Source organism: Arctopsyche grandis, chromosome 13 (genome assembly GCF_051622035.1).
Source record: "Arctopsyche grandis isolate Sample6627 chromosome 13, ASM5162203v2, whole genome shotgun sequence".
In the NCBI taxonomy this organism is placed as follows: Eukaryota; Metazoa; Arthropoda; class Insecta; order Trichoptera; family Hydropsychidae; genus Arctopsyche; species Arctopsyche grandis.
The window spans coordinates 18,065,292-18,078,752 of NC_135367.1; the positions used below are offsets into that span (position 1 = coordinate 18,065,292).

Below are 13,461 nucleotides of genomic sequence, written 5' to 3' on the forward strand. Positions count from 1 at the left end.
ACGTGCACACATATAAATAATACCCGGAACCGATATATGGGCTCGTTCTATAAGCGTCTTGACACAAATTCGAATCAATCTTCTTGTTGTGCTTTTATCGCGCGTTTGTTATGTCTTAAATCAGAAAGAAGCGCGATTTCAGAATTTCGCTCTTCACAAATCGTCTCATTAAATTAGTTAAGAGGATTGCGAGGCGTTCTCAATGGCGCATAAAGTGAATAGCGTTAATCCTTAACGTCACAAATATTCGTTTCTTCCGGCGACATTTGCTTGGAAGTCAGCCATTTGGTGTACATGACAACTGCAACGTCCGCCATCTTGACGAAAAAGAAAACAAAAGAAATGCAACCCAAGACGATTCGTTGACTTGTGTCAGAAAAAGCAGTATGTTGTTGCTGCCTGGATTTTGAAAAGAACATATTATTTTTGTAAAAGTTATTTGTTTACAAAAAGATACATAGTTAGGGTCAACGTCTTTTTGTTGCTACAACTGACTTAAAATTTGGTGCAACTCGATTTAAAATGTTATACAGTTATGAAAACATACGGTCTAAGCATATTGCGTCAGGTTTGAAGATTAATGCTAATTTGCGTGAAAGATAGTTTAAATTTCATCAGAGGTTTCCTTTTGAGCGTGCCTAAGTTTGATCTACATACACCCCACAGTCCAAATATATATACATGAATACATATATATATATATATATATATATATATATATATATATATATATATATATATATATATATATATATATATATATATATATATATATATGTATGTATGTATGTATATATTTAATTTTGAGAGCGTTGATAAATCAATTTAATAATGTTAGTCTAACACAGGGTTTTCCAAACTTTTTTTTACAATGGAACATTTTACAAACCCTAGTAAGAATAAATTTTTTTTTTTATTCAAACACATTATTTATTTAGTAATTATTTGTAAATATAAAACTATAATATATTATAAAAATTGCATATCTTCTTGATATCAGGCACAATATTGGTAAGTTGCATTCTGGTGTGGCGTCGAGCATGTTCCTGCACTTTGACTTCGTTGCAGCATAATAAGAAAATCCCACTTCGCATAAATAGGTTATAGAAAATGGAAGTGAAACAATAATAGCTTGTTTTGAAAAATTGAGGTACTTTTCTGACGAACTCCCCCAGAAATCATTTAAAGGCTGATCTTTGTATTTTGTTTCAAATCAGAGGCACTAATTAAATCAATTAGATTTTCATAGTCACCTGCTTTTAAGCCTACTGGTTTGGCTGTCTCGGTAAATGGATTCTGAACCCAGGAATCGTCCATAAAAAAATATTGGAAAAGGAGTTGTTTTCAATTTATGTAGTTGTTCTAAAAATACTTTGGAAACTTCTTTATCTACTTTAAAATTTAATCTAAACATCAGTGGAGATTGATCATCACTCGCCTTTCAATATGAAGTAGAAGATCTTTAAATGTGTTGTAGTGTATAAAACCTTTTCAAATTGTCGCGGAACACTTATTTAGGTTCAGCGGAACACTGGTGTTCCGCCGAACGTAGTTTGGGAAACCCTGGTCTAACATATACATATGTGTTTAATTAAATCGCTTACAAACTAAAAAGTCTCTATTTAGCCTAAAAGCTCAATTTTACTAAAATGAAATGAAATATTGTAGAATCTTTTTAGAAGTTTTCGGAAACCCGTTATTTAATCTAAAAATTCATATAATTTTTGTCACAAATTATACAAATCTTGAAAATTTAATGAACTTTCATGTAAAAGTGCCGTGGACGAAAAAAATCATAAATCTGTTTCCAATACCAAAACAATGTGTTTCCAATTATTTTTCAATAAAATTATTTTGAAAATATATTTGTATTTATATACATTTTTTTTTCGTCCACGGCACTATTTTTGATTTTTAACAACGGGTTTCCGGAAACCCATGGAATCCATTAGGGTGACACCACTGATTACAATAATACATAAATGCCATTTGATAGTAAATAACTACATTGTTATCAGTAGTAAACAGGAACTTCATCAAAGATACAAATTCAAATGACCAATGATTTGCTCGGCCACCGATTGTATTGTTTTTTCTACTTAGGTACCTTTATATATGTACATATGTATGTAGTTTATGATATTGAGAATTAATATTTGCACGTACTGAAACTATTCGTTAAAAAAAACATATGTATACGCATTTGATCACGAATTCCAAATATATATATATATATATATATATATATATATATATATATATATATATATATATATATATATATATATATATATATATATATATATATATATATATATATATATATATATATATATATATATAGATTTGCGACTGTAATAATAAAATTCTATACAAAATTTAAGATGTGAAGAGTGTATCGCAGAGCAATTTTATTTAATGGCCTTTTTGATCATAAAGATCAAAATGGACCGCACCACTTGATTTAACGCAACGTAAAAATTAGACGATAAATAAAAATAATAATGAATTTAAATTTCACACGATGTTCTTGGAATTCTGTATAAATCTTAAATAAATGAAGGGGGATTTTTTTTTGTGTACCTATTTTATTATTAAATGTGCGCTCATTTCTGGTCAATTGCTTTTGATAATATATAATAGTTAACTATGCTGAAAAGTCACGGAATCAAGACTATCTTTTGCTTGACCGATTAAACAATTTAGAGTCAATAATAGAACAAGTACAAAATTGAAAATAAAATTGCTTCATTGCTTGCATTGTTCAGCGTTGCGGTTTAAAACGCATTGGCTACGCTGAATCGATTCGTAGCCAAAAACTCAAATCAATTATATCGGTTCATCGACACATTTATGAGATTAGTGACATGCGAAATGCTATTAGATAATGTACGTTTCAGATGCTACTGTAAATATTGATGGTGCATGCGCGCGTGCAAATTTAACGGAAATTAATTTTAATTAGAGTGTTATTTGATGAATACGTAAAATCTTACCCACCACTTCATGTTGAATAAATTGTTTCCGGATCGCTGTTGAGCTCCCCCGAAAGCCAACTGTTGAGCAGCAATGGCCGACATTTGAGCTGCTTCGTTGGCTGTCACCTTTGTAACTGTCAAAATACTTCGATGAATGTGACAGTTCGTTCACTTTCTTCTCTGTCTGTGATTGTTGTACAACAACACAAGTTCATAATTCGCATTCGAGATTATTTTTATACATAAAATATCACTTTTGATCCAAAAATGTTCATATGTACACGTTATTGAACGAATTTTATTTGAAGTCAACCAAACCTAACTTTGACACAAAATATTTATTACACTTTATTTTAATATTCTTCAATCAGTTTTTTATTATTTAAAATTCGACGTTGTGAAACAATCAGCATAATTAATATTTCAATATACATATTTGAAATTTATATTATTTTGTGCAACCAAATATTATATCACATTGAAAAGATGAGATTATACATTATACATAGTTGTTAAATATTTATTACAAAGAAAGCCATAATTTATATGCAAAGTAGCGTTCATTGTAGTTCAAAAGCATGGAACGAATTTCTAAATGGCAAAACATGAGATGAATGCCGATAACGAAAGACAAATTAGTCACATCTGTTGGCTTGACGTCTGTTTTCGAGAATGTTTTTACCCCTGTCGAAGGTGTTGAAAATTGAGGTACATTCAAAATATCTCGCAACAACATGACAACATTCTGATGCGTTGTAATATTGATAGATTAATGCATAATTTTTCAACGCGGTCACATAAATATGACGAATATTGACTTATATACTTTATGGCTCGAATTAAATTAACCTCATGTATATAGCCAAGGACAAAATATTGTTTTATTTTATTAAATTTCCGCGCAAAAGATTTTTATTGCCGATTCCAAGTATTATTTATTTCAGTGGTCACGCTAAAACCTCGAAACTTCATTAGAAAACCAATAAAATACTAATTTTAAGTTGTAAGACATGCACATAAGACGTTTAGTATTTTTTTGTATATTTTCTTAAAGTTTTTTTTTTTAAATAGTGTTACATTACACATGTATATGTATACGGGAACATCAACGCTTCATTTGATTTGAAAAATTATATGTATACATATTTCAGCAGCATATAAAATATATGATTTGCAACATTAATTTCAGAGGCTGCGTTATGAATTGATTGTGTAATTTGGCGACAAATCTATTTTCATGATCTGGCATCAAGTTCGAGCGAAATCTGTATATTTTTTTGTATTTTTCCCCGATGATCATGTGGGCAAAACCGTGATGTTTATGAAATTCCAAAAGTTCACCGACAAATATATCTTCACGTCACTATTTATTCACAATACAAAATCGTCGATTGTATAGACGGATAACAATGTATTGAGTATCATCAGCCGGTCGAATTAAGAATACCTTGACCCAAAGTGAAGCGAGCAAAACGTATCGACAATCAATTCGAGACCTCGATTTTTTGGCAGTACAGCAGATGACTTATTATTGGCTTTCAAAATATACGAGGATTAAATTTAAAGTAAATTCCAATAATTGATGACAGCTAGAAGGCTGTCGGTTCATTGTGGTAGGGAATTGGGTTAATTTCTTTTCTACAATTATACATTTAAGATGTAATTGGTTTACCATTGAAACTGACAACGCAGTCTATTTGGACAAAGATCAATCGTTATACGAATTCTACGCTCTTGAACTCGCCTGTTATCATTAAAACTGTTTAAAAATCAATTTTGCCACGCAAGCAATTTAAATTAAACAATCAAACAATTTTTTTTGTATGTAACTATGAAATTCATCTTATAATATTTTTTCTTTTGAATCTTTTTATCTTCTTTAATGACTGTAATCAGTAATATTTTTTGCTTATCATGTAATAATACATATTATTATCATTGTTGTGATTTGTATTCGGCTACATAAGGTAAACAAATTACACTTCAAGATGTACTAAAACAATTATAAAAAAACAAAACAATATGTTCGTTTACTGAGAATCACTTATTCAATCGACTCTTTTGTTTTTTTTAAATACATTTTTTTGCTGTTACATTATAATAGCTTGGATACTTTCCATTCGTTTGTAACAAAGCGAAAGTTTGAATTCGGGGAATCTATTAAAGAATTCCAAAATGTATATTTAATAGTACCGTTGGCAACAGACTTTGTATGTATGATTGTCTCCTCGAATATTTATGAGACATACAAGATGTGCACTTGTCGTCGTTGTATATCAGCTGTATGCTGTGAACCACTTTTTCTTTCTATCGAAAACTATTATTGTACGTCACTGGTATTTCCTTTCGTTCGTCTGTATTTATTTTCATTCTTGTGACATCTTAGCGGAAGATAGACGCTTTGACGTCAACGTTGTCTACCCTGAAAGAATGTTTTTTTTTTTTCAACGAAAGATCGTAACGAATTTACGACACATGAAAATTGATACGTTCTGGAACGTATGAAGGACACCTTTGATTTTCTCCTTCATCATATATAATACACGCACATCAGTTATACAAGTTATATTACTGAAATAACCACACGTTTTGCCAATGGTAAAGCGTAAGTTATCGCGTTGTAATGCGAATTTTGTTAATAGTTCAATTTGTGTTTTCATTTCGGGGCGTATAAGAAGGTATCATAAATTAAGTGGTGGACGCTTTCGTGACAATTGATTAATTTACGTGTTTTCGCAGATCGTTTCTGTGTCAAAAAAAGTAAAATTATTCGAGTAAATATGAGTCTATTTTTAAACGAAATATCTTTTTGCGCCTGGTGGTGCATAAGACAAGGCTTTCGCACTCGTATTGAAAACTTTTTCAACTTCAAAGTCTGATTTTAGTTGAGTTCATTGTCTTTCTTTAAAAATACATATATACCTACCGTAGTTCATACAACATTTGCTTTTCAACTGGCACCGGTTTAAATAGCTGTCGTTGATTATACTAATTACCTCATAATGGCATAACAAAGAGGACAATAGATCTCTCAACGCCTAAATTTTGACTTAATTTTCTTCTCAAAGCTTCAACTAAATCTAGTTATTGTTTTAAGATTGTAATCAAATTCTTTTGTGTATTTGTGAGTGGTGCTAATTTTACTACTTTGGTTTTTAGGCAAAATCAATACTATAAGATGGGTAGGTATGAAATTAAATGGAAGCAATATTTCCAAAACATTTTATCAAAATATACATTCCAATTAAGAATACTTAAATGTTTTATTTTTTATCTTGATGTTTTGATAGGAGTTTTTAATTGGTCAAACTTTGCCAATGAAAATTACGAAAAAATAATCACGTTTGACATTTACAAATGCTCTTTCGCGTAACAACAAATTTAAAACTGTATAATATATTTTACAGAATGAAAAGTTTTTCCGAGCGTTTATTTTTAGAGGCACGGTCGTAAATCTATCAATGTGCATATTTTTCAACGAAAATTTTCTTCGGCAAAGGTTAAACGCAGACATCAAACAAAACCAATCCTTATCATCATCAAAAGAAGAAACGGCAATGAAAAATTGCTTCAATATTAAATTGGCTTAGTTTCAACGGCTCTTACTACCGCTCATTACGATGAGCGTAGGTAGGTATACTTAATTGTTTGCTAATCGAGTGCGAAATCGCACACTTTGACACACGGTGTAAACAACGCCTTATACTGTGGCGAGCACGATTCGTATACAAAATCCAGAAATAAAATCCGTTCGCATATACATCCTCGTTAATCACCAACGATGTTTTTTCAACCAAAGCCAAACATCAATATCTGGTATAACTTCGCACAGTTGCACCAAAACAATACACTGCTGAGGACACATCAAATTTTATTATAAATACGTGTTTCACAACGTCAAATTTATCTCGAACTTATTGATTATTATTATTGGACACTTGTTTTTTTTTTTTAATATATTTTAATTTACTTGATCTTGTGGTTCGGTAGTATATATGATTAGTCGGTAAGCGCGTCTGCACTGTTCGAACGTTACTGTTCGAATCAGTGGTGTGGTCTTAGTCGGCGCTTAAGGGAGGTCAAACGGATTAAAAATAATGTTGGATCTGTGTGTGTGTGTGCTCTCTCCCACCTTTAGAAGTTCCTTACACTCCCATCTGGGCTTTCCCAGTTGATGCATAGTGCTTTCCTGGTTGGCTTTTCACGGAGCTTTTCATCCCTGTGCAGTTTTCTTCTCATCGATGTAGATTTTTTCCGATGTACAAAACACTGGTATCACATTCGAATGGTTAACTATAAAGTAACGTGAACATAAATGAGTCTACTACTAATATTCAAACTACGAATAAATTGAAAAAAAAAGTTCTTACAAACTGGTAAATGTTGGAGGATTATCACATTATATCTATTTATAATAAGAATTGTAAATAGGTTTTTGAGCTCCTTTTCTTATTATGCTGTACATTAACATTAGAATAATATAATACTATGATTACTAACCAAATAAAATAAAATTGTAAAATAGAAAATGATCAGTAGATCAGTAGCTATTAAAATAGATATAAGATGTATTATGAACATAATTTATTAATAATAAAAAGCATTTAAAAATCAATATATAATTATAGTGTTGTTTTTGCATATTGAAATCTTCTTTTTTTGCATATTGAAACACAAATAAGCTAATAAACACCAATGGAACTTATCCAAAAGCGTAACTTTTTTCATTCGCAATTTCATGATTCCTTTTCATTCCTAATAAAACAAATAATAATACTGCTATCGTTGTTTTCTTTATAATTTAAATAAATCTACTTTTATTCGTTTAAAAGCACTCTCGAAGGTAAATTTATCGAAATACTTATTTTAAAATTATTTACACATTTTAAAGACCTACGTACAATTTTTCATTTAAGCGTCCACCTGATGTAATTTTACAATATCGTGGTTTATTCTTTATGGGATAAATAATCTTAGTTGTTAAATCAAATTTGTTATAATAATTTTGATTTAAAAATGTGAAATTCATATGTCTATATCGATAAATATATATGTACATATTTATATATTTTCATAACGGCTAAATTAATACTACAAATCTTAAGAAGTATGTTGTAAGTAGCAGATGATTTAAAAATTATATAAATATTGAATCAAACGACTTCATGTTTCATTTAACGGCTTAGTTTATCGTAAATTTTGAGTTTTTCTTAGAATTTTCAGAAAAAAAGCTGAGCTCAAAAATGATCAGAAGCGGTCGTTGACTCCGATTCGAAAATCACGTACAGCTATGTAAATATTACATTAACTAATTTTGGAATTTCATTACAAAGCAAATGTGAGTAAGTAAAACTAATATTAATAATAGTCCATTTAATTCAATTAAGTATATGTAAATAAAATTAAATAATATATATGTATATATAGGAAAAATGGAATAATTTCTGACAAAGCAGTGTCTCGTTGTTTTACTAGATTATTATCCAAATAAATCGCTAACGAATTTCATTTGAATATTTTATGTTTCGACTGTATTTAATGTTAAACATTGCATCAATTGAAAATCGCAATCGGTCACACTCTCAGTCAAATTTTCTGTTGCATTTTGAATGCATATTTTTCAGTCAATGATCTAGCCTCGTCCTATTTGAAAAAAATAAAATATAAATATAGCAGTTTCATACTGTGAAGGCCGAACGAAGTTTCTCGTTTAGTCTTATATAAAAAGTGTACAATTGCCGAGACGTATCTATGTAATTAGCACATCTGTCGGTATCGGAAATATATACATATATATTAAAATAAATTTCATATTCTGTATTATATACATATTTATACTATTCCCGGTCCCAAAGTGGTACAATGAACGTCGTTGTGTTTAAAATATGGGCCAGGGTGGTTCACAATGTCGATTCCTTGCACTTTTTTTTGTATCAGAAAATTCATAGATTTCCATTGACATTAAAAACTTAACTTGTTTTCGAAAATCATACCTGAAAGTGCGAACTCTCGAATGATCGAACCGATTTATATTTAGAATATACTCTCTCACTCGAGATATCATACGCGTATTTCTTAAAATAAAATGGAAGTCGACGATGTGTGTGATGCACCGATGAAGATTTGGTGAACCGAGTAAGTATGGCGCCTACTCTAAAAGCTTTTCAAATATATGTATTTAAAATCTTACAGTCGAATATACGAAAATACTATGTATTTCTAGAAAAAAAAAACCATCCACGTCTTCTATCGTGTATTTTTAGATCAAAGATCGTACTTCTTACCGGTTAAAAGCCGCTTTAATTTCTGCACGGTTTTTTTGCTGCCAGCAATAACACAACATATGGTCGTGTTAAGTATCTTCGTTCTATATTTTATTTAATAGGAGTTTCATTGCAAAAAAGAAAATGAAAACTATTTTAAACAAATCACCTTAGCGTTGGTATTCCGGTCGAGTTTGCAATAATGCTATCGTTTTCAAAATGTATTTGAAGTTATTTCAAAGCATGTTTTTATAAATGAGACGCCATTTTGTATATCACTTGTTCTTACATATTATAAATTATATACTCGTATTATCATCATCAGAGGTAGGACCGGAAGCGTGCTTTTTCCAGGAAACAGGGCGTTTTGTGTCTATTTTACAGGAAATAGAGCAAACTACAAAGCTAGAGTGCAAAAAAAAAATGAAAAATGCACGGCGAACAATAAACAAAGAACGACACGCTTCCGGTCCTACCTCTAATCATCATCTACAGCCATTCGCCATCCACTGCTAGATGAAGGCCTCTTCAACACGCTTCCACTCGTCTCTGTTTTGGAAATTCTCATCCATCTCACTCCACACATTTTCCTAATTTCGTCTACCCATCTTCCCTGCGGTTTTCCTTTTAGCCTTTTGCATTCTCTAGGGTACCATTCTAGCATTTCTTTAGTCCACGATTCGTCCATTCTCCTAGCCACGTGACCCATCCATTACCATTTCAATCTCTACACTATCTATTATATCCACAACCCACGTATTCCGTTTCCTGTATTTCCTTGTTATGCCAAGCATACAACGTTCCACACTTTTTTGAGTATATTGGACTTTGTGTAGCATATTGGCATTCAATGTCCGAGTTTCACATCCATACATCATTACTGGCAAAACACATTGCTCGAAAATATTTTTCTTTTTGGAATCTTTTGATTTAAAAACTATATTCATTCGTCCAAATGTACTCCATCCTAATTTCAGACGTCTCTTCTTCTTCAATCTTCAGCATACGCCTATAGACCCACATCTCAAAAGCTTCGATGCGGCTGATCATCTTGGTCTTCAGAGTCCACGTCTCACATCCGTGTAGTAATACTGTCCAGACGTATGTAGCTCTTCGCGAATCTCAACCGCGTATGAAGATTGAGATGCTTGTTTGTAAGCGCCGCCTTCATTTTTATTACAAATGCTGTTCTAACCATCTCGATGCGGATTCTTAGATCTTCATCTGGGTCCATCTCTTCATTCAGCCAGGTACCCAGGTATTTGAATCTATTTACTCTTTCTATCACCTCTTCATCCAAGGTTAGATTCCCGGTGTCTGTTTGCATTCTATCTACTATCATAAATATATGTACATAAGTATATACATATGTATATACTTATGTACATATACATATACAAGAGTGTGACCAAATGGTCACACTCTTGTTCTCGTATTTTTTCCTTTTGACCTTTTACTAGATTTTATTTTTCCGTAACGCTCTTATATGATTACGGTTTTTCAATTTATCCTACAGTCACGGTTTCGGAAACCGGAACACCATAGAAAAATGTGATTTTGCGTGAAATTTCAGTGATCTTAAATAAAATAAACACCCAAAGTCAATAAAACGGTAGATTATATCATAGTGCTTTATTTTAACGACAATCGTTAAGAAAAGAAACAACAAAAAAAAGGTAGGGAGATTTTTAGTCCGAGCCGGTTTTTATGACCAAACGCAGTCTCCACAGTTGAATGAAATTTTGAATTAAAAAACACAGTTGAGCGTAAACTTTTAATTTTATTAGTCACATGGTATTATTTTCAAATTATAAAAACTTAATTAATATTTTGTTGCGGCTCCTTTTAATTTTATGACGGCTTTTATACGGTTAGGCATATAATCTATTAAGTTTCTTAAAATGTCGATGGGGAAGTCTTCATGCCATACTTTTTCAATCGTCTCTTTTAATGATTGATGGCTAGACACATTTGTCTTACTAATCCTATATTTAATAGCCATCCATAAATTTTCAATTGGGTTTAAATCGGGACTATTCCCAGGCCATGTTAATGTCTTTACACCCAATTCCTGCAAATAAACCCGAACCTAAAAAAAGTAACAAATATATTTCAGTTTTTTGATCGAAATATTATTAATTACATTCAATATCATTAAATAAAATTAATACTCACTAATTTAGCTCGATGACAGAGTCATCTTGGAATATGACATCATCAGAATTTGAAAGATGGTTTTCCATTGATGGGATAAAACTTTCTTCTAGAATTTTTTTATATGCTATTCCGTTAATGAAACCTTGCACAAACTGTATTCCACCAATTACATAATAAGAAAAACATCCCCAAACCATGTGGCTTGGGGGATGCTTCACTGTTTTCATGGTACATTTTTGGTCGAATCTTTCTCCAACTTTTCTTCGAACATACGGAAAACCATCGGAGCTGAAGAGGTTGAATTTCAACTCATCAGAAAATATGACTTGTCGCCAATCCGATGTCGTTCAATTTTCGTGATATTTCGACAACTCTAATCGGTTTTTCATCATTTTCTTCGTAAGTAATGGTTTTTTCGCAGGTTTCCGAGCGTGCAGTCCAGCTTCACTGAGTCGTTTTCTTAAGGTTACATCACTAATTTCAATTGAAAATTGATCCGAGATCTCTTTTCTTATATCTACAGCAGTTTTGAACCGTTGCCGTAAAGATAATAGAGTTATCAGGCGATCTTGTCTCTCGGATGTGCATCTTTTCGGTCCTGTCCTCTTCTTACGAGCAAAAGTTCCAGAATCCTTTTTCTTTTTCATTAATCTTGACACAGTAGATACAGAACATCCCATTTGTTGAGAAATTGATCGCAATGAATGCCCAGAGTCTGCCAAAGCCGCGATTTTTATATTCTCCTCCAATGATAGTTGAGTTTATTGTTGCATGGTATTTTTATTTTCAACGATTTCGATCCGTACACCTCGAAAACCCACACTAAACTGAACTCAAATTGTAGAAAACAATCATATTTAAAAGACCCGATCGTTAAAAACCACACACCTAAAGGGACAATATTTTTACCGTCCAAAAATCGTAAAATCACAAGTGTTCCGGTTTCCGAAACCGCGATGGTAGCTTCGACAACTTGTTATCATTATTTTATAAACTTGTTGCTAGGGGAAGCTTGTTAAGATTAGCGATAAAGGTGTATCCATATGTGTGTATATAGATATTTATCGCATTATATTTGTCATATTATACATGGGTACTCGTATAATTCAATATTTTACACTTGAAGTATTTTTTATCGTTGTAGTAATTCAAATATAGCGTCACTTCTTCGTTTATTTTTGATGTATGATATCTGGAATTTTTTTTCTCCAACTAGATCAACTTATCTGTTTACGAACACGTCCGAATCCATAAAACGTCTGGTCTGGCAAAACGATTTGTTTCTATTATGGACCGTACACGTAAACACATTTAACGAATTCTCAAAAGTGACCCCGTACGTATACCTGGAAAAGCGATCACGTGGAAAACGGAAAACTTAATTATATATGTATACGTATGCCAATTTTTTTGACCAACCAAAACAAATACCCGGTTATTGTATTATAATATTTTGATGTGAAATATATTATGATTTGGACCTGGACATTTTATATATCTTTTAATTATATTAAGTGACAGCTTATTTAATTTATAGTTAGGGTGTATTTTGGTTCATAGTGTATTCATTATCTGCTTGTATAAGATATATAAAATACATATGTATGTCACATTTTTACCTGTCGTCTATATTAGGTCAGGTAATATGTACATATGTATATGTAAGTCCATCAACGAGTTATTATTTATAAAAAATATGTACATATATTATGCAATTCAATTGCTTTGCACATCATTTTTTTTATTTTAAGTAATTTGCATAAAAAATATCGTTTTTGCAGAGCTATGTTCATACATATGTATATTGTTTAATATGAAACATTTAATTTTGATATAATATTCCGAAAATATTATAATAAATACTTGTATTTTTATCAAAACTCACCAAATATTATTTACTTTTGCTTCGTGGTGATCAAAATCGATTTCCGTGAGAACTGTATATCTTAAGTACACAAGAAGGGAACTTTTTATGCTATTTATACCTAACAAAAGATAACGCTTACATTTTACGTTCAGTTTTTGATATAACCGACTAACATAATAAAAAATGTGCGTTCCAT

At 31.3% G+C, this 13,461-nt stretch overlaps 1 protein-coding gene across 1 annotated transcript in view; it reads right to left on the bottom strand.

Moving 5' to 3' along the window:
* Asator (tau-tubulin kinase asator) overlaps positions 1-7,045 on the bottom strand; it is a 37,922-nt gene extending 30,877 nt beyond the window's left edge. Inside the window, exons 1-2 of the mRNA XM_077443888.1 lie at positions 6,949-7,045; positions 3,001-3,300 (exon numbers count right to left, since the gene is read on the bottom strand). Of these exons, the coding sequence (XP_077300014.1) occupies positions 3,001-3,080 (80 nt within the window). The 5' untranslated portion in view covers positions 3,081-3,300; positions 6,949-7,045. The remainder of the gene's footprint in view (positions 1-3,000; positions 3,301-6,948) is intronic.
* Positions 7,046-13,461: the final 6,416 nt, after the last annotated feature.